The 26393-nt window shown below is 36.8% G+C and overlaps 1 protein-coding gene across 11 annotated transcripts in view; it reads right to left on the bottom strand.

Moving 5' to 3' along the window:
- Positions 1–1048: 1048 nt before the first annotated feature.
- Positions 1049–26393, bottom strand: part of Usp28 (ubiquitin specific peptidase 28) — a 64721-nt gene continuing 39376 nt past the window's right edge. For 6 of the 11 annotated variants that reach the window (XM_046465343.2, XM_046465354.2, XM_058586199.1 and 3 more), the window contains 15 exons: positions 23553–23648; positions 19398–19577; positions 16928–17148; positions 15517–15587; positions 13509–13737; positions 10033–10227; positions 9329–9468; positions 8975–9160; positions 7600–7695; positions 6768–6946; positions 6591–6669; positions 5551–5630; positions 4777–4900; positions 2916–3111; positions 1049–2258 (listed from right to left, as the gene is read on the bottom strand). In XM_046465343.2, coding sequence (XP_046321299.1) covers positions 2083–2258; positions 2916–3111; positions 4777–4900; positions 5551–5630; positions 6591–6669; positions 6768–6946; positions 7600–7695; positions 8975–9160; positions 9329–9468; positions 10033–10227; positions 13509–13737; positions 15517–15587; positions 16928–17148; positions 19398–19577; positions 23553–23648 — 2248 coding nt within the window. In that variant the 3' untranslated portion in view covers positions 1049–2082. The remainder of the gene's footprint in view (positions 2259–2915; positions 3112–4776; positions 4901–5550; positions 5631–6590; positions 6670–6767; positions 6947–7599; positions 7696–8974; positions 9161–9328; positions 9469–10032; positions 10228–13508; positions 13738–15516; positions 15588–16927; positions 17149–19397; positions 19578–23552; positions 23649–26393) is intronic. The other 5 variants (XM_046465374.2, XM_046465382.2, XM_046465360.2 and 2 more) reach the window with 4 other exon arrangements.

The following is a 26393-nucleotide window of genomic DNA, read 5'->3' as shown; positions in this document are numbered from 1 at the left end:
AAACCATGGTACCTACCTACCATCATCACAAGGTTGTTGTTTTATGTATACATTTATGAATTTATGGTACTGGAGATTGAACCCAGGGTGGCTGCTACTGAGCTATATGCCAAGGATTTGCATATTTTATTCTGAGGCTGAGTCTCATTAAAATTGCCCAGACTAGCCTTTAACTTGTAATTCTCCTGCCTCAGTCCCTGAATGACTGGGATTACTGGTGTGTACCACCATGCCTACCATGCTAATATCATTGAAGCACTTTGCATACAGTACTTCATAATGACAGGGATTAATAAGTGAAAGGCAAAGGGTGGCAAATAGGATTTCAAATAATAAAATGGGTAAGATAACTTCCCTTGAAACAACCTTTATGAGGAATTGGAAAACACAAAAGCTCTTCTGAATATCTATAAAAGATGGGCCACTACTAAGAAATTCAGGTTTTTTTTTTTTTTTGAACTATAGATTGAACACAAGGGTATTTAACCATTGAATCACATCCCCAGTCCTTTTTGAGACAGGATCTTACTAAGTTGTTTAGGATCTTGCCAAGTTGCTGAGGCTGGCTTTGAACTTGAGATGCTAATGAGCCAAAATGTCACGCACAAGAAATTCAGTTTTAAGAAAAAAATTGTTTTTTCATTCTAGAACTTGACAAATTACAAAGTGAATATGCTTACACATTCATTTGCAATGCAAATGGGCAAATGACATGAGAAGGTTCTGCTCAGGAACTGAATGCATTTGCTCTTTCAAATGCTGGCACCTCCTGACCCATCAAGTTTCTCAACTCTATTATGTTTTTTAATATTTATTTTTTTTACTTATAGGTGGACACAATATTTTATTTTTATGGGGTGCTGAGGATCAAACCCAGTGCCTCACGCATGGTAGGCAAGTGCTCTACCTCTGAGCCACAACCTCAGCCCGAGTTTCTCAACTTTTTAATCTGCCCTTTTCTTTTAAAGAAGAAAAATTGAAATGTTTACGGAGTCCATCCATTTTCAAAATGGAAAAGCGTATTTAAATAAGGGTCATACTGCACACCAAAGGTAAAACAAATACTTTATTGCACATTTATAAAATCTGCATAGTTGTATTAAGTGTTCTTCCCTCCCATGATTCCTCCCTTAATTTTTAAAATTTGTTAAAACATAATTCCCAATTAAAAGTCCTTTAAAAACAGTTTTCTCTCTACATATACATATATATAGATAGATAGATATTCTTTTTCTTTTTACAAATCCACATCCCTTAGTTTTTAAAAGCAAAAAAAGAGAGGAATCAAACAAAGTGTTCTATTATAGTCTTAGGCAGCAGCCTTAGACAATCCTTCTTGACAATTTTCAGATACCAGAAAACTCTGCCTAAATGTTTAACAACTATTAAAAACGCTATCAAGCTTCACAATGCTATTCTGTCAAAGTCCTCAATTGCTTTTCTTTCATTCTCTCAGGACTGAGTATGAGGTTTTCTGGTTTATTTAAAAATTTAAAAGACAGAGAAGAAAGGAAGGAGAGGCAGTTTTCCTTTGACTTTTTGGCATCTTACTGCCATGTGACCTTATATTCTACCCACATGTAAAAGGGTAGAGAGGTTCATCAGCAACACATTTTATCATCCCCTGTCAAAAGCCAAGCAACATTACTACTTTCTTGTAGTTTAGCATTTTTAAATGTCATTTGGATTTGATAAAATAGTAGCTGTTCATTTGGTTTGGGGGTCTGATGAGTCACTCTTATGTTCTGCTGTCAAAAATATTTAGGCCTTTAGAATAATTTGAAAAGAGACAAGAGGCTTAGAAAAGCCCAATCATTATAGTTCAAAGGCATTTCAGGTCTTCAGGCATAATTCAATACTTTAATACCTGGTTCCTGTCTTATCTTGGTGAAATAGCTTTCATGATTCTGTACCTAAAAAGTGCAATTTTATCTTTAATCCTTCTTTAAATGCACAACATGGGTGGGGTGTGAAACCGAATATTACTCGACCACTTAATCCCTTTCCCCAGGTGAAGAGTGTGACTCTGACCATAATAGGTAGGCAGCCAGAGACCACAGCAAGCCTTGAACATAAGTGAGCTTATTTCACAGTCACAGCTGAAACTCCTTGAATTGACTCCATGACAGCTGCAAATCGGCTACAAAGGTCATAAGGAGAATTGGGTCGAATAGTTGGAGGCTCCTTCAAGACGATGATTTCTGTAGAAGGATCCAGAAGCCTAGGCAGAAACTCCCCTAAGCACAGCTGCAGATTTTCTGTAAAATAGATGGTCACACATAGAGTTAACTACATCTCCAAGTAAAAAATAATAAGCCTACAACTATATGGTAAGGTCTTCAGACAGCTCATTACCCAATCTCAAAGTTCAAAGCTAACAACAAACATTGATTCCTTTAGAACAATCAGGAACAAAGATCTACCTGCCAAATATACCAAATATATTGCTGTAAGCTATGTGTTGTTGGCAGTTATACCACATATTCACTTTATTGTGGACAGGTCTTCTAATCAAGTGCACTTTTAAAATTTGAGAAAGTGGATATGATACCCTGTACCATACAGATAATGGTGCTATTTTCTTTCAAATGCTTAAAATACACCATTGTGTATACACTACATTAAGTAAAGCTTACACATGGCCTAAGTAAACTGCAAATATTAAAAGGATGTTCTGCATACTAATTTATTAGTCTTGAGGTCATCACAGTTTGTGATATTCTTATAACTTCAAGCCACAGGAAAAATTAAGAGCCCAGACTCACACCTCGTATTTCCATACAGCAGATCCACTAAACTCACATGCTGGTGAGTTCCAACATCCTAAAGGGCTTAACACCCCCAGTGCTAAAACCTGACCATAGAAATTTGTAGAATTCCTAAAACCATAGAAATTATTACAGGTGCCAACACACCTGCAATATCTTGTCCAAGGTAAGAACACCAATGATTTCTCATGACTTCAATAGCATCCAGATCATCCTTGGAGATGTCATTATTAATAATAAGATGAATGCAGGGAATTATCAACTCATTCATCACATTAATGCCTTCTGTTACAGAGTGGTCGTCATTTGTTTCAAAGAGAGAAGCCGCTCTGGCGTTCAGCTCCTACAGATAAAATACAGAGTAGGGGGAGATAAAGTCTGAAAAAGATAAATATCTATTTAGTAAGAGTTTAAACAAGTAGTTCCCACATTTTACTGCACAATGGAATCACCTAGGGATCTTTAAAAAACACTGATGCTGCCATGCACAGTGGCACATGTCTGTAATCCCAGCTACTGGGAAGGCTGAGACAGGAGGATCCCAAGTTTGAGGCCAGCCTGGGAGACTGAGCAAGATCATGTTTCAAAATAAAATTTAAAAAGGCTAGAGATGTAGCTCTGTGGTAGAGCATTCCTAGGTTCAATCCCTAGTACCAGGGAAGAAGGACCACTGATGCCTGGTTCCCAGGCCAAACATGCTGATTTAATTAGCATGTGAGTGACTGGGGCATCAGGATTTTATAATAAAAGTTCCCCAAGTGATTCTAATGCAATCTAGTTAGTGATCTGCTGACCTAAACTTATATGTCAAGGTCATGCTTAATATCTGCTTATACCAAGACTAATTTAATAGTTCTCAATCTCCACTGAGCATCAGAATCATCTGCAGAAGACACACCAATGAGCAGGCCCCTCCCTAGAATTCTGGTTTAACTGTTTGGGGAGGGACCTGAATCATAACTACATATGAAAGCTCCCTATGTGATTCTGATATATTTAGGGGTTGAAAGCCAGTAATGAATAAGACTAAATCCCTGTTACTGTGCTACTCTGTAAGCTGCATAGGATGTTTAAGATGTTAATCTGTGTTACAAAAGCATTGGCTCTAATAAAATTCAGATCTGTCAAATTTTCGTGCCCCCTTTTCCAGTTTCAAAGTAGCATGTCACACCTATAACTGATACAGAAAACAAAGTATAAATCAGAAAATGAAACTGGTGAGATGAACATGTCATGATTTAGCATCCTCCGCTTGTTATTAAGAAGATCAGACAGTGGTAGGAATGATGGCCTACTTGTCAAGGGCCAAGCTCCTGGGTATTAGGGAAAATGAACATGAGCACACAATCAGAGGGCAAGACCCTCAATAGTTCTCTGAAGGATGAGCAGGGTATGCACCCTTGGGTAGGCAGAGGGTATTGATTAGATCTGCCTTTCTGTGTTGCTGAATGCAAAACAGGCCAGAGTAGGTTTAGTTTTAACTGGTATATCACAATGATGCCAGCATGACAGTAGGACTAATTATTATGCTTCTTACCTTAAAAAAAAGAAAAAACAAAAACAAAACAAACAAACAAAAAACCCCTGTGGAGTCCCTAAAACTTTCATCTGTTAGCTTAGTAGGGAACAGTAGAAAAAAATACCACACATGCACTCTATGTGTCAGTCTCGAGGAAAACAGCTGAATAAGTCTCTCTGCTCAGTGAACTTACCATGTAGCAGGGAAGTAAGGCCATCAAAACCACAATGCAGGCACACAGGAAGGGCACAAAAAGGGACATCTGGCTCTCATCTTAACTTCTCTTACAGGTTGAAGAATGATATTCACTTAAGGTATTATAAAAGAACCTGTCCCAATGTAAAACTGCTCACAAGAATTGGACAAAAAAATCCAAAATCTGCTAGAGATAATTCTTGTTTAAGTTATATCTCACCATGGTTCCAACAGCAGAGATAAACACACACACACATTCACACATCTTCTTAAGGCTTCACAAAGAGTACAAACCAGAAGGCATTTTCTTCGGTACAAAGCAATCACTGACTCCTTCACCCCCCTGCGGGGCCCCTTCATTAGCAGAGCAGCATTGCTCTGGTAGGCGTACACCAGGTAGGACAGTGCTTCTTGGTACCTTAGAAAACAGGAGATAAACCACAGCTGAGTTCTTCTCCACCAAAATTTAGGGATTAGACCCAACTGTTTCTTAATACAAGAATCTACTTGGTTGCAATTATAGAAAAATCTTAAAGATGAGCTCAGTTTGATATACTAAGAGGAGCCTCTGGGCCAAGAACCATGGCCATCCTCAGCTCTTCTAAAAATTTGTCAAGAAACCCAAGGCAAATCTGGAAACTTCTCTAGGTCTCAGTTTTTCCTCTTTCTAAATCAAAGAAGGGAACTAGATGCTCACTGGGGTACATGACAACTTCAAAAATTCATTAATGTTCTGAGTACATTCTTATTTGTCACAGAGAAAGTCTGGGAAGCTGGGGATGTGACTCAATGGTAAGCATTTGGCCACATGCAGGGGCTCTGGGTTCAATCCCCAGCACCACCAAAACAAAATGGCACTATGTATCACTTTACTAGTAAACTTATGTTTATTTGAAGAATGAAATTAAATGTGTGATGTTCACAGCAAAACTGAAGTGAAGCACCGGAAAAAGTGATGCAGTGCATTAATGTGTGACGAGGAAGGTCATGGCTGTGACTCTAGGTGAGCATCAGCAAGTAACAGTGTCCTGACCAAGTTTTTAATAAAATCAAAGGCCAACAACATACTTTCCTTTTTGATAGAGTTCCAGTCCTGTTAGGAGATACACAGACACCTTTCGAAACAAACTATAATCTTCATGCCACTTCTGAAAAGGAATGACAGTTAGTAATGAATTTGATCTCAGTACTCTACTGCTGCATTTCCCACACTGAGTTTTAAATTCAGTACAAATATTTATTGAGCACATTTGGCCACATCCAAAACAACAAATACAACTTTTATATAAAATCCTATTCAAGGCTGGGCACAATGACACACTCTTATAAGTCCAGCCACCCAGGAGGCTGAGGCAGAAGAAATGCAAGTTTGATGACAGCCTGGGCAACTTACAGACACCTGTTTCAAAATTAAAAAAAAAAAAAAAGGACTGGGGTTATAGCTCAATGGTAGAGCACCCCTGGGTTAACTCCTCAGTACTGCAAAGAAATAAAGAAAAAGAGAAAACTACTCAACATTTAGAATAAAAGTCTACCACTGACCTTAGTTTTAAACGTTCTATTTCTTTCACTGAGGAACAGAAATATTTCACATGAGCTTTAGAATTTATTTTTTGAATTTCCAACAATTGTATCAAAAAGTCCTGACAAGACCATCCAGGGAGGATGAAAGTACAAGGCTATTGCACATCACACAGAAGCACCTCATGCTTAGTGTGAGACAAGCATACTTTGGTGGTAGAATAGTTTCTTAGAATACAATGACTTTTTAAAAAATTATAGCTGTATGTATTTTAATACATATTAGAAAACAGCATCATTTTTTAAAATCCAAAAGCGTCTTTTCAAGAAATTTTATTGCCTACAAGGCTCAAGTAGGTACTTAAAAGGAAATGAAACTGCATCATTCTAAAAGGAGTATGGAAAAAGAGAGACCTCTATTCTGAGGGTAAGTAAAGACTGTTTATCCATTCTTTCCTGATTCTATGGTGGAGAGAGAAACAAGTCCAGTCTGTGATAATACAAAATTGTTAATTTTGCCTCAGGTACCATTTTCCTTCAGAATAAATAGTTTTGCTGTAATGGTGAAATAAAAAAAAAGACTTCACCTTATATTCATCCATGTTCATGTCATCAGGACCAATTTCCTTTAGTTTAGCCTGAGCCACCTTCATAATACTGATTGATCTGCATGGGAGAAAGTTAACCAAGTAATGAATGGGTGCCAGGCCAAATCTCTTCCTAATATGGATGGAGGCTGAATCACCTGAGTACACCCTTCTCACCTTTCATCATAGCTAAGATTTTTATCTGCAAACTGTTCCAAAAGGGTTCGTTCTACTACTCTTTTGGGTGCTTCATTTTGGAAAAAGTAGACAAGGACATGCTGGAGTCGAGGGTCACTGTGTGAGGTAGGTGTCTCTTTAGAAAGCTGGTAGAGCCTCGAGTATTCTTCATGGAATGCCTATTAAAGACAGAATTTATAGTTAGAAAAGGGTATATCTGCAGACTTCTGCACACAAAAATTGATGCCCAAGGTCTGGAGAATCTCATAACTCCATGATAATGCTAAGGAATTCTTCTCATCGAGGAATTATAAAAGCAATTAGGGAACCTTTTAAGTTGTCTGCATATCATAAAGGATGAAACTGGCATCACAAATTATAAGAGAAATTTTTTTTCAAGTTCTTAAAAAATAAAAAATAATGAGTTGATTTTTTTGTTTTTAGAAATCCATACAAATGTAACCTAATTCAAGAATCTTAAATTTTATTCAAATACCTTAACACTGTGACATACTTTCTTATAATAAGGCCCCCAAATCACAAAGGCAACAGTATCACCTACAGTTTTAGTAATGGACATCTACTAACAAAAGCAACAGCCCCTGTAGGCTAGATGTAACAGACAGTGGCACTGCTAACAGGCTGGGTGAGTGCCAAGAGGAGAGGAGCCAATAGTATTGTGGGACAGCTTGCTCATTAGTTGGACATGAAGGGAAGGTTTATATTTCACTTGAATGATGTAAATTAAAAAACACATTTCTCCACATTTATAATTACTGCCCCAATATTAGGATAGCTGGTTTAAATATTACAATTTTGAAAACAGAGATACCTTAATAAGCCCTGCTTCAGACCCATCTCGGTCAAAGGTCTGACGGGCTTTAGCTATGGCCAGGATGACCCCTTGCATGGCAGGGCTCAGCATCACCTACCACAAGAGGGCACAAAACAGAGAGAAAAAGGAAAGAAAGGTTCAAAAGAAGACTGTATGAAAGCAAGGTAAAGAAAGTGCTAAAAGAAAGTAGAGCAGTGTGCTCCTTGGCCAGCACTGACACAAGTTTCAATACTCTAGTCCTATGTGCATGCATAGCCTCTGCCCCCTTATAGAACATAAACACAGCGCCCATGATGAGCTATTCCTCTATTATACATTTCTAACTGAGCAAGATGAAGATGTATGTCCAAAATTATCTCCAATATGGCACTGCTGAAGAATTGAATTAAACTATAGCTCTTGAGGGGAACTGTCTAAGACCCAACTGTAATTTAGTTCTGTAACTTTGGGCACACAGCTTAAATACACAAGTACTTTAGAGCTGTAATTGGATAAATGGCATATTAAAACAGTCTGGAAACTAGGAGCTACACAAATATGACTATAAAATGAAAACCTTCCAATGATGATTTAGGGGAAAAAATAAAATAACAAAACAAAACAAAACACCCATAGGAAAAAATGGAAATCTGAGAGATAGGATTCATGACTATTTTATGTGTAGTAAAAATGAATACCTTGGGATTCTACAGCTGCTTCAATAAAACTTTGAAAATAGCTTTATTGATAAAGAATTGAAAGCAAAAACAACTTTAATCCAGATTTGTTTTGCTCATTGGACAAATTTCTATTTGGAGGAAAAACAATTGACTAATATAAACCATAAAAATTCCCTAGAAGGAAATTCTTATTCATAATACCAAAATAAGAATTAAATTCTACCTTTCTGAGCCATCTAGATTCTGAAGTGGTTCCCCTAAGTATAATCCTGAATAAATATATATACACATACAGAAAGAAACAGTGCACAGTAGAAATAAAATTATCTTTTAAAAAGTAGCAATTAAGGTCAAAACCATATAGGACTTCTTGTCAATTATTTGTTTCAATGAAAAATATTAGCTATATTACCAGATACTTTTTTTTGGTACCAGGGATTGAACCCAGGGATGCTTAACCACTGAGCCACATCCCCAGTGTTTTTTATTTTTTACTTTGAGACAGGGTCTCGCCAAGTTGCTTAGGGCCTCACTGAGTTGCTCAGGCTAGCCTTGAACTTGCGATCCTCCTGCCTCAACCTCCTGAGCTACTGGGATTACCAGGCATGTGCCACCATGCCTGGCTGCCAGACACCTTTTAAAAGTATACTGTCACATGAGAAGGAAATATAAGACTGACAACAAACAGCTAATTCCTACACTCATCTTTGTACCTCCTCATCATATCCATCTGCATCAGATCTAACCAGAATCCTTCCCACAGTGGGAATTTCGACTTCAGAGACCTCAGAATTAGGCTGGGCAGCAGACTCTGCATCATTAGCCTTTGGGGGCTGCTCTGACTGCTCTGCAAGGTTTGTTTCCTGGGGCATGGGCTTCTTGGGTTCAGCTTCCTTAAGCTGTGGCAGCAGAATGGAAAAAAAGAGTAAGAAAAAAAAAAAAACAGGAGAAATAAAGAGGGGTTGGTTAAATGCAGAAGAGACACGGAATAACAGAAATGTGAGACAGTTGGCATTTACTGTTGAAAGTCAGACACTCTTGAATCTCGGCCTCCTAGTCAGTCTTACCTCACTCAGTGCTGCTTCTACACCACTCTTCTCATAGGCATGTGCTGTGTTTGCAATTGCCTGGGCTGTTTGTTCCTTCACAATCACAGCATGCTCAGATGACAAGCAGCGAGCCCCATGAGAAGAGGCTGCTGGAGGGTCTAACAAAGAACCACACAAAGACATTAGCTTCCACTGATAAATAATGACTAGGACACTCAGATATCTGGCAAGCACAATGATACACTTGCTTGATACACAGTTTAATTCACAACACTTCTAACACACCTTTTAAAGAGAAACTAGTGTTAACAAGAAATGGCTATTTCAGCAAAAACCCACTGATGATTCTGTTAAATTATGCTCTCAACTTTGTCATATTTCTTTACGCCCAGAAGACTCCCCGCAAAATCCTTCTGTAAGGAAGATCTTCTTTGGAGGACAGCTTTCATAAAGTCTACCTATCAATCTATTATAGTTTCCCTTACAACCTGAGAAATTAGCAAAACTATATGTACAAAGGACAGGTAGTCTTCTGATATTATTTGTATTCATCAGAAATCACATTCTGAAGTCACAAATTTACTCTATCTGGTTATGCAAAGCCAATTATAAATGAAACATTGTAAAGATAAAAGTATTGCTTGATCAGCTGGGGTACATAGGGCTGTCTGGTGTGCAACTTACATGCTATTAAAACACGGACATATGCCCTTCTCAGATACCTTGTGAGGTAGAGAAATCCTGTGATGTGGAGCTGGTGGAGGATTCCATTTGAGGAATTTTGCAAGACTGTTCTTCTTCCCACTCTTCTACTTCCTGCTCAAACCGCCAATTATCTTCTTGAATGTAATGTTTGAGTTCAACAGACAGTGCTTCTACTTCTCCTAACATCCGATCTGCTTCATTTGGGGCTGCCTCTGAGAAAAACCAAAGACAGAATTAAATGGAGTAAGATCCAGAAAACATCTCTTAAGAATCAAAAGTTCCTTTCCAGAAAGGAAGAAAGCAGAACATTTCATCTTTTGACTTGCCCCTAATTAAAAACACATACATACATGTACAATTAATCAGAAATACAGATAATAATAATAAATTCTGCAGAGGATGTGGAAGAAAAGGAACACTATTAAGCTGTTGGGAGCATTGTAAATTAGTACAACCACTATAGAAATCAGTATAGAGATTCCTCAAAAGAATAGTTACGGTACCACCATATGATCCAGCTATACAACTCCTTGGTATTCATCCTAAAGAATTAAACCATATTACAGTGATACATGCATACCCATGTTTAAAGCAGCACAATTCACAACAGCCAAACTATGGAACCAGCCTAGGTGTCCATCAATGCATGAACAGACAAGGAAAATGTGGTCTATATACAACAATGGAGTTTAATTCAACCATAAAGAAAAATGAAATTATATCATCTGCAGGAAAATGGAACTAAACACCATTATGATAAGTCAAACTCAGAAGAAAAAGGATCGTTATGTTTTCTCTCATATGTGAAAGCTACAAAGGAATATGGAAAAGAAAGGTTGGGGGTGGGGATCTCATAAAAATCAAAGGGAAATCAGTAGAGAAAAGGGGTGAGGGGGGAGGAGGAGTAAGTGCTGGGAAGTGATACTGGTCAAATTGTATTATTATACTGTGTGCTTGGATGCACGTGTAACAACAAATCCTATCTTTTATGTACAATTATAATGCACCAGTAAAAACGTGGAAGGAAAGAAATACTGACAATATAAGGTCAAAAAGCACAGCATATCAGTAACAGTGCCTGGCATAGTAGTAGGTAGGCACTTATTAAATACACGCTAAATGAATGAAAGAATAAATGATACAGAGTAAAAAGGATTTGGAATCATGATCAATCACTGGGTATACCAAACATTTCTTGGAAATTAAAAAAAAAATCAAGATACAATGGAAACATTAAGCTAAAAAGTTTTATCAATTGAGCCATTGTACTTATTTATAAGAATGTCCATTAGGAGGAGGGTTAAATAGAAATTTCAAGGCATTTCTATTTCCTCAAGTTTCACACAACCAAAGCCCTATTATAAAGCAATATGCAGCAATGGTTCAGATGGTCTATAATATCTGGCTCATCAAAAGCTATGATGAAAAACTGCAAGCTTATCAAGGACACATTAAATTTCTTTCTAATCCTGTGACCAAACTGAAACAAAACCTACAGCAGAACAACACATTCACTTATTGATTGGTATCAACTAGCCTTTTCACTAAGCAAACAAAAGTTTCTACTTGTTTGTTTCTACAATATAAAAAGGAATAATGCAAGGAATAGCAAGGCTCCTACATATAACCAACAGCTAGTATAGTCATTTGCACAATAACTCCAACAAGCAGCTATTTGTTCCTTTACACTGTAAACATGTGATTTTGAACACTGGTTATTACTAAATTAACATTATCTTCATCCCATATTCCTAAACCACACTAGCGTATCAGGAAGATAATATGCTGCCTGGACAAAATGCCTTGCATGTTTGTTTGTTTTGGGGGAATACTGGGGATTGAATTCAGGGGCACTCAACCACTGAACCACATCCCCATCCCTATTTTGTATTTTATTTAGAGACAGGGTCTCACTGAGTGCTTAGTGCCTCACTTTTGTTGAGGTTGGCTTTGAACTAGTGATCCTCCTGTCTTAGCCTCTAGAGCCACTGAGGCATTGAGATTTTCAGGCATGCGCCACTGAGCCCTGGCTCATGTTTTTTTCTTTTCTAAAAAAAATTTATTTATTTATGTATCTTTAGTTTTAGGTGGATACATTAGTTTGTTTTTATGTGGTGCCGAGGATCGAACCCAGTGCCTCATGCAGGCTAGGCGAGCACTCTACCACTAAGCCACCATCCCAGCCCCCTGGCTCATGTTTTCTTACTTCTGCACACTAACAGAGTTTCAGTACTAAAAGAACGAGCGCCTCCCTCCACCCCGGTCCCCTCACTCCCCCATTCCCCTGGTGGTACAGGGTTTGAATCTAGGGACTTGCACATGCTAGGCAAGCACTCTGAGCTATAATCCCCTTTTTATTTTGAGACAGGGTCTTTCTCAGTCTCCGAGAAAAAAAGCCTTCTATTATTTTACACATAAAATGCTGGTCACAAAGGTCACTCACAGAAGACTGAAAGGAAGAGAGAATAATGTAAATAGAATTAGGAGTCAGATCTGAATTTAAATCTATGGCCTGACATTTATTTAATGGCTATAGAATCTAGACAATTGTAGACTCCTTGAAAGCTTGCTACCTAGCTGGAAAATGAGGATTATAAGGATTTCTACCCTGCCTACCTCCCTTTTAGAGTTATAACATATTATAGATATAAATTTGAAAGAATGTATTAAGGAATAAAATACAAATAAATAATAATTATCATTGCTCTTAGTATTATGAGAAATGAGACTGTTTGGGAAAATATGCCTTTAAAATTTAGCTGTCCTAAAGGTGCAAAACTGTATGTGTAAGAATATCACTAAGCCAGGCACAGTGGTATAATCCCAGTGGCTCGGGAAGCAGGAAGATCGTGAGTTCAAAGACCACTTCAGCAAAAGCGAGGGCTAAGCACCTCAGTGAGACCTGTCTCTGAATAAAATACAGAATAGGGCTGGGGATGTGGTTCAGTGGCCAAGTGCCTCTTGAGTTCAATCCTTGGTACAAAAACAACAACAACAAAAAAGGATCTCACTAACAAGACACGGAGGAACTAGAGATAATTAAAAACTCTATCAATGGGAAGCTGATCAAATAAACTGTGTCAGATACAATGGAATTATTATACAGTTGTTCAAAAAAATGAGGACCTATTTTTGAAATTACAGAGATCATTAAACACTCTATTAATGAAACAGGTGCAGAACTGAACAGAAAAATATCCCTTGGCAGGGTCAATGAGGGAGAGAGGATAGATAAATACAATCTAGCATAAACAGAGAACATTTCTTAAAGACTATATACTGTATACTTGCCGAAGAGCAGGACCACTTGTCAAGGATGGAAGTAGAAAAGCAAATTCATTTTTCCTTTTTATCCTCTTTTCTACTGCTTTTATCTTTTAAGTGAAATGTTAATTACATAACAATAAATTTATGCAAAAGAAATGAGACCATCCTCCTCCCCGGGTGGTACAGATTTCCCCCAGTCTCTGGGTTCTGTTAAAGATCTTTTTACCTGCATTAAAGTGGGGTAGCTTGTCATTAATATACATCAGACAGTAAGCACTAACATTTCTCAGGCCACCATAGGAATCTCTTTCAAGTTCTTCCCAGGAAGATTCAGTAACAGATATATCATTGTACTTCAGCCAGATCTGCCGGGGTTGATTATAGATATAGGCCCAGTAGTGTCCAGCATTTGCTTGTCCTTCATGAACAAGAACTGCATGTAAGCGATAAGGCACCTGCAAATCAGAAAGGAAATTCCTCAGTTAGATTAAGCAAAGTAATCTGATAAAGTTTAGGTTATTCAAATGCAAAAACTGTTTCCAATTATCAGATTAATGAAAAATGACCATTCATGCATGTATATGATATAGGGGTTCATTTCAAACATCTTATTAATTCAAGATGAACTAACAAAAACTCAGCCTTGGAATCTTTCAAGGATACCTCAGTTCCAGAATCTTTAAAACCAGACAGCTGAATTAGATAACCTCTCTGAAAGCTCTTTTAACTCAAAACTACTCTATTATGATTAAAGATCTAAAACCAAAGATAATGTAGGTTTACTTACCCTTCCAACTCAAAAGTCAGGTTTTTAAAAATTTTTTATTTTTGGTACCAGGGACTTAACTCAGGGGCACTCGACCACTGAGCCTCATCCCCACCCCTATTATGTATTTTATTTAGAGACAGGGTCTCACTGAGTTGCTTAGCACCTCGCTTTTGCTGAGGCTGGCTTTGAACTCATGATCCTTCTGCCTCAGCCTCCCGAGTACTGAGATTACAGGCATGTGCCACCATGTCCAGCTCAAAAGTCAGTTTGTTTAAAAATAGAATAGCCTTAGCTATTTACATTGAGAAAATGTTTACCATATTTGGGACTTAAACACAAGTTAGCAGCTATCTTGTTTTAGTCCTATTTTATTGGTACCAAAATTTAAGTTAGCATATTTCATTATAAATTAGTCACATGCTCCTTATATTTCTTCTTGTGAGTGAATACTGGGTAAGCCCATTTATTGTTTCAACATTTGAAAAGTGCTTTTTTTTCCCCCAATATGGAAAAAATAGAACAATGCTTAAATTCTAAGTATTGGTGAAAGAAAGAAAAGTTAGTTATAGAATCAAATTAAACTTACACTTAATCAGTACCTTGACATGTTTTCATTGGTGGTGAAGATTTTGGAAATAACACAAAAGAGACAACGGGGAACCCCCGAGATTCACATGGTACATTCCTGTTACGCAACAGAATTGGGCTCACTGCCGTTCTAGAAGCAGAGCTCTCCTCCTGCAGCCATTCTGCCCGTGGTCCATTCACACAGATGCCTCTGCAAGGCCATGCCCAGAATGCTATTCTGAACAAAAATTTGTGTGGACAATAAGAATTTCTGTCCTTCCTGGCTTCCATTTGAAGTTTAAGTTATTCAAGATACAAAGCTTGAAAGCACACTGCTAAAAAAGGTTCTCAAAGGACCATGGCACTCTTAAAATTGATGGATAATTGGTCCCTAAGTCATTTTCCCCCCACTGAACTCCTTAAATTACAATTTTGTGAGAAATGTGTATTAATATTTGAAAGTAAACCTTTCTACAAGATGAAAAGATACCACATGGCAGAATCAAAACAATGATGTTTTAGGTTCTACTGCAGGCAAAAGATACATTGCTTTCTTTAACCTAATCAAAGGAATCAGTATCTATCTTGTTCATTCCTTTTTTGAGTGTGTGGTGCTAAGGACTGAACCTAGGGCACTGTAGCACTGAGTCACACGCCAAGTCCTTTTTATTTTTAGACAGCATCTTGCTAAGTTACCCAGGCAGGCCTAAAACTTGCAATCCTCCTGTCTTAGCCTCTTGAGTAGCAGGGATTATAGTTGTGTGCCACCACACTGGCTCAAGTTTATTCTCATATTTCAGGAAAAGTCCTATTTGTTTAAAAGAAAAACATCATATTTTCCTGTTGCATCTATGATTAGCACATGCCATGACTCTTTTCCCACCATTTTTATTCTAACCTGCTGAAGGAGAGGATCACAGTACATCTGCTCAATAGTCTGGGTGGCGCTTGCAATACAACTCTTTAAATCTGTTAAAAAAGAACACTTTGTTAAAATCAACTCACTCAGCTAATCAGACAGTATTGCTTAAGTGTACACAAAGTTCTTATGATTTCGATTTCCTGCTGTGAACCACAAAGTAGTAACAGTTTTAAAGCAGCTCATGTTTTAGGTTATGAAGGGTTTTTTAAATTAGTTTTTAAAACTGATACCAATATTCCTTTTCTTTTCTTTTAGTACTGAGGACTGAACCCAGAGGTATTTAACCACTAAGCCACATCCCCCACTTTCAACTTTTTATTTTGAGACAGGGTCTTGCTAAGTTTCTTAGGGCCTCACTAAGTCACTAAGCTTGGCCTTAAACTTGAATCTTCCTTCCTCAGCCTCCCTAGTCACTAGAATTACAGATGTGTGCCACTGTGCCCAGCTAAAATGTTTAAAAGAGGAAACTTTATTAGGAAATTAAGTTGGGCATAAAATACTATGTCTCAGTGATAGGATCTGAAAAAAAAGGACAAAAAAGGTAGGGCTATATTTCTCTGAATAAGAACTTGGGAGGAATTTCAAGTTTTACTTGTCTCTTTGCTCCTTAAATAAAAGGGGAAAGAAAGGGAAGGGATAATCTGAGCAATAAGGCAATGAGACCAAAGGAATTTTAAAAACAAAATGATGAATAATTCAATTTTACATCGTGTGCAACACCTAAATATTCATTGCCCCATTAAACTTCAGTACAGCATGCTTTACATGGAAAAGACTTAAAAGAAGAAATCCAAAAATTCTAAGATTGGATCAACTGAAACCAAGGTCTGAAAAACTACTGTAGGAACAAAAATGAATAAACAGAAAATTATGGACTTGGGATTTAGCTTAGTAGCACAGCATGTGCACAGCATGCAGGAAGCCCTGGGTTTGATGCCCAGTACTCTGAGAAAGATGGAAAACATGCAAGAAAGCAAGCAAGCAAACAAAGAAGGGAAGGGAAGGGAAGGGAAGAGAGACAAGGAAAAAACTGAGGGAGGGAAGAAGGAAGGGTGGAAAAAGGGAAAGAAGAATGGAGAAGAGATAGGAGGGATAGAGGAAGAAGGAAAGGTAATTAGACCTGAGCAAAAATAATCATGAGTGTGTAAGTTTCTACAGATTACCAGAAATTTTGAAGAGGGAATCTTGGAGTCATCTTTCCACAGCTATATAATGGGGGAGTGAACCAATCTTATAGGGCATAAAAGGTGAAAAAGAAATCACAATTACTGAGTCAAAATTCAACAGCCTGTATGGTAATGGCAGGAAGTGCATCCAGGGTACCCAGCTTCCAAATATTCAACCAAGAAAAGGCAAAGAGTAGTTGACAAGTTTTAAAAATGCCAACCTTGTATATCTTGTTCAATCTCATTCCTCCATCTCTGAAGACAGGTTTTAACAAAGTTCTTTTCCTCATCCGTGACTGTTCGAGGAGCTGGGTGTGCAGGCATTCCCAGGGAAGACCGAGGGGAAGTTAGGGGCCTACTTGCTACCTCAGACTTGTGTAGAGAGTCTTCAGGAGAAGAAAAGGTACTTTCAACATCCTGAGAAGAGCATTCTGGACTTGTACTAAAGGAAGACAAAAATCATGCTCATATGATAATTTCCAAAATATATCTTAGCCTAAATTAATGTGCTTTGGAAAACAAGCTGATAAATGGAAAAGCACAGCTAGTATTTAATTTATTTTAGTTTATTTAGTATTTAGTATTAACCTTATAAAGATATTAAGCCAAAATTTTTCTTACATGAATCATCCCCCCCTCCTTTTTGGTACCAGAACTTAAACCCAGGGCTCTTAACCTCTGAACCACATTCCCAGCCCTTTTTATATTTTTATTTTGGTGGTGGTGGTGGTGGGTAACCAGGGATTGAACTCAGGAACACTCGGCCACTGAGCCACATCCCCAGCCCTATTTTGTATTTTATTTAGAGACAGGGTCTCACTGAGTCACTTAGTGCCTTGCTTTTTCTGAGGCTGGCTTTGAACCCACGATCCTCCTGCCTCAGCCTCCTAAGCTTCTGGAATTACAGGCATGCGCCATCAGCTCCTTTTTTATTTAAGACAGAGTCTTGACAGGTTGCTTATGGTGGCTTTGAACTTGTAATCCTACTGCCTTAGCCTCCCAAATCACTGGGATTACAGGCATGTGCCACTGTGACCAGCTGAATCATCTCATTGAACACAACTTGGTTATGAAGCAGATACTATCACTTCTCCCTATTTTATTAAGCATAAACCTAATGTTTAAAGAAATTAAGCAATTTAACAATGATGGAAAAGCATTAAGCCCGTTTTTGCCTGAGTTTATGGTTAATGTTCTTTAATCACAAATTACAATGCTCCTCATGAAGAAAGAACCAGAAGGAAGATGGAAAGAGAAGGCTAGGACTAGAAGGAGCAAGGAATCAATGACAGTTTCCAAAATGTAACTGAGTAAAGTGAAACACCTGTCTAGGAACAAAATTCACAAAAACAAGAAAAATGAAGAACATACACTAGGTGGCTGGCCACTTGGGAGAACTCAGAGAACAGGGCCTCATGTCAAGAATTCCAGCTCTCCTACTCCTAAGCTAAATGCCCAAGGAAAAGGGATCAGCCTCAAATAAAAATCTCTCATTTAAAGAACTTTTTTAAATTTAATTTACTTGCTAATCAATTATCATCAGAGTAAAACTACATATAGACATACCAGTAGGAATACAAAGTAATATTTCATAGGTTACTTGAAACTACAGTTCCTTTAGTTTTGATTTAAAAGGAAGCCTGTTTCCCCTGAGGACCCATATATACATAAATATAGAAAACTAAGCCCCACATAAGCAAGAAAGCAGATGTTTCAATTCCAGACAAGGTCTTACACATGCACACATCCCTATAAATTTAAAATCAAATAACATACTAATATTTATTAATATGGAGGGTTAGGGAGAATGATTAGTTTTTTTTATATTAAAGTCATTTTTGGAAAAAATGAATACTAATATTTTAATTAGCCATGACACACACATATCAAATGTGATCCAGGCTGACCCTACTGGCTCCTTTAAATTATAAAGATTATTATACAATCAGAAGGCCATTCTGACATGGCCTCCCTGTTTCTTCAATATATACACACACACGACCCGCTAGTCTGTCCTCTTCAATTCCTTCCTTCCTCCCTCCCTCCTTTCCTCCCTCCCTTCCTTCCTTTCTCTTTCTTTTTGAGGGGGATAGGGCAGTACTAGGGATTGAATCCAGAGGTATTCTACCACGGAGCTACATCCTCAGCCCTTGTGAGATAGGGTCTTGCTAAATTGTGGAAACATGACTCAAATTTTTGATCTTCTGGCTTTGGCCTCTGGAGATGCAGAGATTACAGGCACACACCACTGCATTTAGCTGTCCTCTTCAATTCCTAACCAGTCTGTCTCATGTTTTAATTCTATACTCATGAATACATCTCTTTCCTTGATGTTTACTTAGCCCTACTAACTTCACAGTAGATGGGAAAATAAGAGATTTTGGAAGAACAGAGGTTAACCTTCGGGAGAAAGGTCTTTAGTGGCAGCTGGCTCACAGCAAGATAGTCTTTGAAGAGTACGAACATATTCCCAGATAGGAAGAAACTTCTGGAACTATCCCACCCATCCTGGGGCAAGATAAGTGCACTGGAGGGAATTACGAACACTGTCACTCAAGCAACAGTAGGGAAAATCTTACAGCTCCTTGAGCTCTGGTGGAGTGAGTTGCTCATTAGATGGAAAGCTGGTGCATAGTTAAATTAAACCAGAAAAATCAATACATACCATTTTTAAAAATTTGTTTTCATTACCTTTCCTTAGATGTCAGGTCAGAAACCGGGCAGTGCATTGAAGGAAGTGGTAACCTCATACATGTGTCATTTTGCAATGGACAGCTCTCTGAAGCAGGTTTTGTACTGGCAAATTCAATAACGTATTTCAGCATGTCTGGAAGTGGAAACCGAGTGGGGCCCGAGCCATATTTCACATACCTAAGAGGCAAAGACAATGGTACTCCACTGCCCAAGTTTTGTGTTTTTAAGACTTGCTGCCAAAAGGTCTATCATGTGGAGGGTCAGTAGAAAAGTTTATTCCTATAGGCATACAATATTTCATAGGTTACTTGAACAATCTATAGAGTTAAATTTTCAATGAAAGTAAAAATGTAACAATTGAATGTTTTCTATCTGGTAGGAAACATTTCAAATCATAATCAAAATCACGCCAAATATGCCTTTTCTTGCTGTCATTTTGCATTTAAGATCTGGTCATAAAAATAAATCATTTTTTAACAGAAAATATATATGTTACTAGATAATCTGATAATAGCAGAAGTGATGGCAAGGAAATATGTCTAAGAAATAGAGCAGTTCTCCAAGGATCTTCTACCTTTACATATTTGAGATCCTTTTCAATTAAAGCAGTATTTCTCTTTGGCAGGCAGATTTTATTTCTTCTTTAAATTAGTGAAGATGAAGAGGTATGACATATTTCCTTGCCATCACTTCTGCTATTATCAGATTATCTAGTAACTATACATTTGAGTACTAGTTACTAGTACTCAAATCTGAAAAATAATTCTAGTGAACTATCACTCAAGGGTTTTTTTCTTTGTTGCCCTTTGGACCAACTATTTCACAATTGAGAAAAATACAAGAAAGAAGTCTAGAAATTAGAAATGATGTACTGATAAAGACCAGAGACTAAGAAAACTGGCAAATGGCTCTTATGTAGCATCTTAAGTACCCTATTATTCATACACTCATTCAATGGCACAGGCCAGGCTAAATTATTGAAGATTTCTATATAAATAATAATTTTCGCAAGTATGTGAGCAAAATAATAAATACATTAATATCTAATATTCTACCATTATTAGCATATTACTTTAGACTCACTAAAGAGATATAGTTTAATGAATTCTTAAGTTCACTAAAGTAGATAAGAGTTTGAATGGTATGATAATCAACCTGACTGGTTCCCATAGGTAATCTTCATAACTCTGGGTTTCCATTTTACAAAAGAATAGTCACTTCACAGTTTTCTTCTCTAAATACAGTAGAAGAAAGTAACAAGTACGAAACAGGTAGAAAACTGTCTGTTTCTAAACCCAAATTGGACATTATAAAATGAAAATACTACTGGAAAATAAAGGACAGTGCAACTCAAAGTCAACCACATATTAGAGGACAGACTGCAAAGGCTATCTTAGCAAAGGCAGAAAGAGATCAATCATACCTCTTCATCTTCACTAATTATAATCTGCTTGAATCAAATGTATGAAATATGATACGTCGAGAGCTTTGTAATGTTTTGAACAACTAAAAATAATAAAAAAAACATCAAAAAAAAAAAAAAAAGAAGAAATAGAATCTGCCTGCCAAAGAGAAATACTGCTTTAATTGAAAAGGATCTCAAATATGTAAAGGTAGAAGATCCTTGGAGAACTGCTCTATTTCTTAGACATATTTCCTTGCCATCACTTCTGCTATTATCAGATTCTCTAAACTCTGCTTGTCTTCTGAACTTCATATACAATACAGCATTAGTAATCATTATAAAATTATAAGCCATCATTTTACATCTTTAATTCTTCCTAAATTTGTTGCTTTTTCTTTTCTTCTTTTTGGGTGGTACTGGGCATTGTACCAGGGGCAACCCTGGATACAACCCCATCCCTTTTTATTTTTTATTTTTAGACAGGGCCACACCAAATTGCTGAGGTGGCCTTGAACTTGAGATCCTCCTGCCTCAGCCTCCCAAGTCACTGGGATTACAGGTGTGTAATTACAGTACTTATATAACACACCAGTGAAAAATCTTCTCTAAGAAATTGTTTTTAATTTTATGACATAATTATTTTTATGTTCTTCTACTATATTCCTTTAGACAATTTTTAGGGCCAACTTCATACAATGCAGTACCTGTTCTGGTTAGCAGAATCAGAGCAAAAGTTACCTTGTATACCAGGAATCTTATTTTCAATATTATATCAAGATAATCTTAGAGAAAAATGGTAAACGTGTGTGTGTGTGTGTGGTGCTGGGGATTGAATCTAGGGTCCTGTGCATGTGAGAAAAGCACTCTACCTACAGAACTATATCCCCAGCCCTAAAATTTTTACTCTTCAACAATAAAAGTAATCTATACCCCTGGTTTTAAAAAATGCAAATATAAAAAAGTACACAACAAACCTTAAAAGTCATAGACCTCTAATACAATTATTACAATAATAATAATAATAATAATAATACATTGTAATAACGAAATTATCTAGCCAGACACAGTGGTGAACACCTATAACCCCAGAAACTCAGAAAGCTAAGGTAGGAGACCTCAAGTTCAAGGCCAGCAACTTGGTGAGACACTGTCTTAAAAAATAAAAAGGGGCTGGGGATGTAGTTCAGTGGTAGAGTGTTCCTACACTTAATCCCCAGTTCTGCCAAGAAAAACAAAAACAAAAACAAAACAAAACCCTGAAATTGAAAGTCTATTTTAATAGTAATATTATACTAAGAAAACAATAGTAATATTATATTAAGAAAAATGTTCCTGTACTCTATTTTAAAATCTAAATAATTCAGGGATGGCACCAGTGAGAAATGACTATCTCCCAAATTAACAAGTGAATTACAACTTTGGATACGGAACACGTGAAATCACTTCTTTAAAAACCCCTTCTTCCCTCTAATGGGCAGAATCACAGACTCTCTGACAGAAGTCCTCTGTTTCTTCTTTGCAAGCAAAGCAATAAGACTCCTTTTTATTTAAAAAGAAAAAAAAATCGGAATAAACCAGATGCTTTATCAGTTCCTGGTTCCTCCTATGTTATAAAATATCAAGCATATTTTGTCCTATAAAAATAATTTTAAGGGTTGGGGTTGTGGCTCAGCAGTAGAGTGCTTGCCTAGCACATGCAAGGCCCTGGGTTCGATTCTCAGCACCACATAAAAATAAATAAATAAAATAAAGGTATTGTGTCCAACTACAACAAAAAATAAATATTTAAAAAAATGATAATTTTTAAAAACTATTAGTATTGCAGAGTATCATTAACACACTAAAATAAATTACTGCCATACTTGAAGTCCTATAAATCAAAAACTACCAGGACAGTATTTGAGGAGGAGGTAATATTCAGTGTAAGTCTCTATTCAGACAAATACATACTGGAAAAGTTCTTCCTGGATGAAAGGAAGGTGAGGGGTGCAGAATCTGCTGTGGGCCTGGGATAAAAAGTGCTACCTCTCAGGGAAAGGAATGCTTAATCAATGAAGTGAGTAGAAGTAGGACAGTGGGAGGAGACAAATGGTTAAATAGATGAAGGGGGAAAGCCACTAACAGTGTATGGGATTTCCTTTGAAAATACAAAGACAATGGAATCTACCTAGACTAGAAGGAAACTGCATTCAATACTCATAAGAAAATCAGGGTGATTCCACTAAAAGTCAATACTAAATAAAAAAAAGCAAAGATTCCTCCATAAAGGAAAGAACCTTGTATGAATCATAAATTTATATTAGCCCTTTTAATCAGCACCACTCTAGGTAAAACAGCATTATTTTTCCTTTTTTGGATACTTTAGAAACTGCTGTCCCTAGACAAGTGAAATGGAGCAATGTGACAGTTGCTTCTCTTATGTTTGTAAAGACAGCAGAGGGAGTAGAAAAAGTGGAAAGCTATATATACATAAAATGAGAACATGGGTTGCCCTAAGTATACTACCAATAACTAACTTGTGACTTTTGGTCATTTAAGTCCTCTGGAACGATATTTTACCCATGGATAATATTAGTGGGTCCAAAAGGTTTACTTCACCCTTAGAGGGGAAAAGAATCTTAGCTATTTTATGGAATACCTAGTTATTACTTAAATTCTAAATTAACTTTCAAATATAAACAATTACCCTATCTTCATATTCTACTCTTCAATATTTATTTCCAAGCACAAAAGTATCACAAACTTACCTTTCCAATTTTTGCTGCAGAACTTTTATTTCCTCCTTCAACTTTCGAATACTCTCTCTCTTATTTCGAATAAGCTCCTTGCTCCTGTACATGTACCTAAGCAAATGATAATCCCACAAACACAATTAATGACACAAACCCTCTGTAATGTTAAGAAATGAAAGGAAATCTACCAAATAGTACTATGTCCATGTATGGATATACCACAATAAATCCCACATATATATAAAGTTATGATGCACTAATTAAAATAATAATACCAGAAGGGAGATCAGTAAGTAGAGCAAGCAGATAAGAGGAGGATGAATGACAGGGAAAAGGAAGGTACCAGGGATTCAGACTGATCAAATTACGTTATATGCATGCACAAAAATGACACAATGAATCCCACTACTGTGTATAATTATAACACAACAATAAACAAATACTCGAGAAACAAGAAAACTCCTTTAATAAGATAAAGGACATCTATGAAAAATGTACAACTAACCAGGCATTGTGGCACACAACTGTAATCTCAGCAGTTCAGGAGGCTGAGATAGGAGGATTGAGGTTCAAAGATAGCCTCAGCAACTCAGCAAGACCCAGTCTCAAAATAAAAGATAAAAAGGGCTAGGGATGTGGCTCAGTGGCTAAGCAACCCTGGTACAAAATAAGAAAAAGAAAAACGCATAGCTAATACCATGCTTAATAGTGAAAGACAGGCACATCTGCCCTAAGATTAGGCACAAGGCAAGGATGACCACTCTCATCACATCTATTCAATTTATTTACTGAGGAAATAGCCAGTATAATAAAGTAAGAGAAAGAAATAAAAGTATAAATAGTAAAGAAAGAAGTAAAGCTGCCTTTATTTGCAGATGACATAACTGTCTATGTAAAATATTTCAAGGAATTTTTAAAAATCAGAATAGTGAGTTTACTAAGGCCAAAGAATACAATGTCCATTTAATTAAAAAATATAAAAAACTCAACTGCATTTCAGTATGCTCATGAAGAACAAATGGGGGACTGAGGCTGTAGCTCAGTGGCAGAGCACTTGCCTAGCATGTGTGAGGCAATGGGTTTGATCCTCAGCACTACATAAAAAATAAACAAATAAAGGCATGCTGTCCATATACAATGACAAAAATAAATAAATAAATGAAGAAAGAAAGAACAAATAGAAGGCAGTCATGGCAGCACATGCCTGTAATCTCAGTGACTAAGGAGGCAGGAAGACACTAAGTTCAAGGCCAACCCCAGCAACTCGGCAAGACCCTGTCTCAAAAATAAAAAGAACCAGGGATGTAGCTCAGTAGGAGAGCATCCCTGGATCCAATCCCTAGTACTGGGGGTGAGGAGGGGACAAATAAAAAGTGAAATTAAAAAATATATGTATTATCACAACATCAAAAGCATGATTTATTTAGGGGTAAATTTAACTGTTGAGCTAAATGGAGCTAACTATGTCATGTTTATGAATTGAAGGACTTAATGTTATTTATTTATCTTCAAATATATCCATAGGTGCAATACAATCCAAATGAAAATCCTAATAATAATTAGGTAGAAACTGACAGGCTGAAAAAGCTTATACAGAAATACAGTCAGAACAGGCAAAACTACTTTGATACTACCTAATATCAAGATTTAAAACATGGATCTGGAGACCATCATGCTAAGTAAAATAAGCCAATCCCAAAGAATCAAAGGTCGAATGTTCTCTCTGATATGTGGGTGCTAACATACAACAGAAGTTCAGTGAATTAGACAAAGGGGAATGTGGGGAAGGAAGGGATGAAGGGAACAGGAAAGACAGTAGAATGAATAGGACGTAACTTTCCTATGTTCATATATGAACTCCACATTATGTACAACCACAGAATAGGATCCTAATTAGAATAATTAATTTGACATATTGTACATGTCACTCTACTGTCATGAATATCTAAAAAGAACAAATTAAAAAAAGATTTAAAACAGAACCTCTTGAACAAAATTTTTTTAAAAACCAGAAAAAAACAAACAAAACCACAGAGCTACTTTAATCAAGACAATGTTGCATTGAAATAAGATCAAACCGTAGACAAAACAGACATCAGAAATACATGCTTCCATCCCTCTCCAAAACCCCCTTATCTCATAATATATATATAAAAATAAAATCTAAATGAGCTGTAGACATCATATGAAAGCTAAAACAAAATTCCTAGGAGAAAAAAAATCAGACCATCTTTGTGACCTTGCAAGAATTTCTTGAACATAAAGAGTACTAACTTTAAAAAAAAAAAAAATGATACACTAGACTACATCAAAATCCTAACTTCCACTCTTCAAGACACTGGTAATAAAACAGACGAGCAGAGAGAAAAAAATATTTGGATTTCTAACCAAAATAGTAAAGAACTCTTACAATTCAGTACTAAGACAACTGACCCAACTGTAAAGTAGACAAAAGATGTGAAGACATCACAAACAAACAAACAAACAAACAAAAAAACCCAAACCACACATATACATGACTATTAATTAAGCACAACAAAATGCTCAACATCTGGGGATATAGCTCAGTTGGTAAAGTGCTTGCCTCACATGCACAAAGGCCTGAGTTCAATCCCCAGCACCCCCCCAACAATGCTCAATATAATTACTTACAAGGAAATTATAAAGCAAATGAAAAATACAATATTTCTACACATCTAGAATAGCTAGAATTAAAAAGACTTAATTCCAAGCACTGGTGAAGATTTGGCAAATTGGAGCTCTCATAGTCTACTGGTGGGAACATGAAATTACATAATCACTTTAGGAAACAGTACAATAATTTCTTAAAAAGAGAAATGTACACTTTACATATAA

Source organism: Marmota monax, unplaced genomic scaffold (genome assembly GCF_021218885.2).
Source record: "Marmota monax isolate L192 unplaced genomic scaffold, Marmota_monax_Labrador192_F-V1.1 WCK01_AAM20220418_F8-fsc00045, whole genome shotgun sequence".
Lineage (NCBI taxonomy): Eukaryota > Metazoa > Chordata > Mammalia > Rodentia > Sciuridae > Marmota > Marmota monax.
The sequence above is the reverse complement of the archived record's forward strand: the minus strand, read 5'-3'. Positions and strand labels throughout refer to the sequence as shown.